Source organism: Giraffa tippelskirchi, chromosome 7 (genome assembly GCF_054371585.1).
Source record: "Giraffa tippelskirchi isolate mGirTip1 chromosome 7, T2T-mGirTip1v1.2.pri, whole genome shotgun sequence".
NCBI lineage: Eukaryota > Metazoa > Chordata > Mammalia > Artiodactyla > Giraffidae > Giraffa > Giraffa tippelskirchi.
This window is the reverse complement of record NC_137281.1, coordinates 67,212,719-67,214,614: the sequence shown is the minus strand read 5'-3', so window position 1 is coordinate 67,214,614 and position 1,896 is coordinate 67,212,719. Positions and strand designations below refer to the sequence as shown.

The window sequence follows — 1,896 nt, the reverse complement described above, 5'->3', positions numbered from 1 at the left end:
AAGTGTAGTATAAGTAGAATAATTATATCCAATACATTGTTTTAGATGCAGGATCTGTTAATGTAAAAAAAAAAATAGTATACAACACTTGTAAAACTTTTGCATTGCTTTTTTGAAATTATTGCAGTGGAAATCTCAAAACAAACAAAAAAAGGAAGTGTTTTAAGAAAGCTCTGTGAGAGATGTCTCACTCAAGATTATCTGTTTCCTGAAAGAGGTCAGAAAAGCCAACCATGCAGTCTTCACAATTTTCCTTGAAAAAAGTGCTGAAATGCACTCTTCATGTCAGGGAATACAAAGGACAGAATGTTCCAGAATGTTCCAGAATATCAGAGCTGGAAAGGACCCGAAGGGCATCTGATCCACTCCCTTTGTAGGCAGTCTCAGCCAAGTGACAGAGGGAGAGTGGCTGAGTGAGGCTTCACTCTTCAGGGTTGTAGCTTTGAATGACAGAACACGCTTCTTCTATATCTGTTGTACTTGTCAACATTAACGATTGTGTGGATAAAACTAGATCCAGCAAAGGGCAGGACAGCCAGGGCTTCATCTTCCTGCAGAAAGTTTATCTAGGTCCCACACTTTCCTCATGACATTCTTCATGTCTGCGTTTCTCAGAGTGTAGATGAGAGGGTTGAACATGGGGACAATCATGGTGTAAAACAGGGCAAAGACCTTGTCGTTTCTGACAGAATCATCCGTGGGGACATAGGTGAAGATGAGGGGCAAGAAAAACATGAAGACCACAGTGATGTGTGAACCACAGGTTGAGAGGGCTTTGCGGCGGCTTTTGGATGAGTGAGTCCTCTGGGTGGACAGGATGATGATGTAAGAAATCACCAAGGCAACAAGGGTCAAAATGGACAACACCCCTGTGGTGGTAATGATTTCAATCACCCACAGTCTAGTGTCCGTGCAGGTCAGCTTCAGAAAAGGGAATACATCACAGAAATAGTGGTCTATTTGATTGGGGCCACAGAAAGGAAGTCCAATAATAATTAATACTTGCACGATTGAATGGCTAAAGGCTCCCACAGCAGAAGCCATTAGAAGGACATAGCACACCCGTCTGTTCATGATGACCATGTAGTGAAGAGGTCTGCAGATGGTGGCACAGAGGTCATAGGCCATGGCCACCAAGATGAAGATTTCAGTGGCTCCAAAGAAGTGGGCATAAAACATCTGGGCCATGCAGCTGTTGTAGGAGATGGTCTTCTGCTGGGCCAGCAAGTCAGTGATCAATTTGGGTGCCACCGTGGAGGTGAAGCAGACATCCATCAAGGACAAATAGCTGAGGAAAAAGTACATGGGCTGTTCACTGAGGCAGCTGCCCCTGATGGTGAGAAGAATGAGTAGATCCCCTGAGAGAATGGCAATATAGCAAAGTAAAAACAGCATGAAGCAGGCAACTTTCACATTCTCATCAGTAAAAAGCCCCAGGAGGATAAATTCTGTGACATTTTCATGTCCCATTGTGTTGGGGGCTGCTTTAGGCATTACTGACAAAATGGAGGCATGGCCCCTACCCCCTCTCCTCATCCCGCAGGCAGGGTCCCGGGATGAAGGAGTTAGGTCTTGTGATTCTGACTTGTCCTTTTCTTCCTTCGGTTGAGTTGGCTGGAAAGTATGTTAAGGTGCTTATTGTTCTTACATGAGAAAGCACAAAGCCTTCTGCAATTGTCCCCAGGAAATAATCCATAAATTTACATTTGTTCAAGGATCTTTACAAAGAATGTTCGAGGATGAGCACATAGGCCGCAGCTGGAGGCCATGGGAAACATTGTTATCTGAAATCTGCTTGTAAGGGAAATGTTTATGGCAAAAGCAGTTTGCTGAGTTTAGGATTTAGGAATAATTAAGCATAGTTAGAAGCTAAAAGTTTAAGGTATTTTGTAGTGT

At 43.6% G+C, this 1,896-nt stretch overlaps 1 protein-coding gene across 1 annotated transcript; it reads right to left on the bottom strand.

Moving 5' to 3' along the window:
* Positions 1–543: 543 nt before the first annotated feature.
* Positions 544–1,470, bottom strand: LOC145513134 (olfactory receptor 4P4-like). Its single transcript, XM_081508567.1, has one exon. It carries the CDS (start codon positions 1,468–1,470, stop codon positions 544–546), a length of 927 nt encoding a protein of 308 aa, XP_081364693.1.
* Positions 1,471–1,896: the final 426 nt, after the last annotated feature.

Bases quoted from the DNA above. Each gene is read 5' to 3' on its own strand.
- LOC145513134 (XM_081508567.1), bottom strand. From the start codon at position 1,470: ATGGGACATGAAAATGTCACAGAATTTATCCTCCTGGGGCTTTTTACT.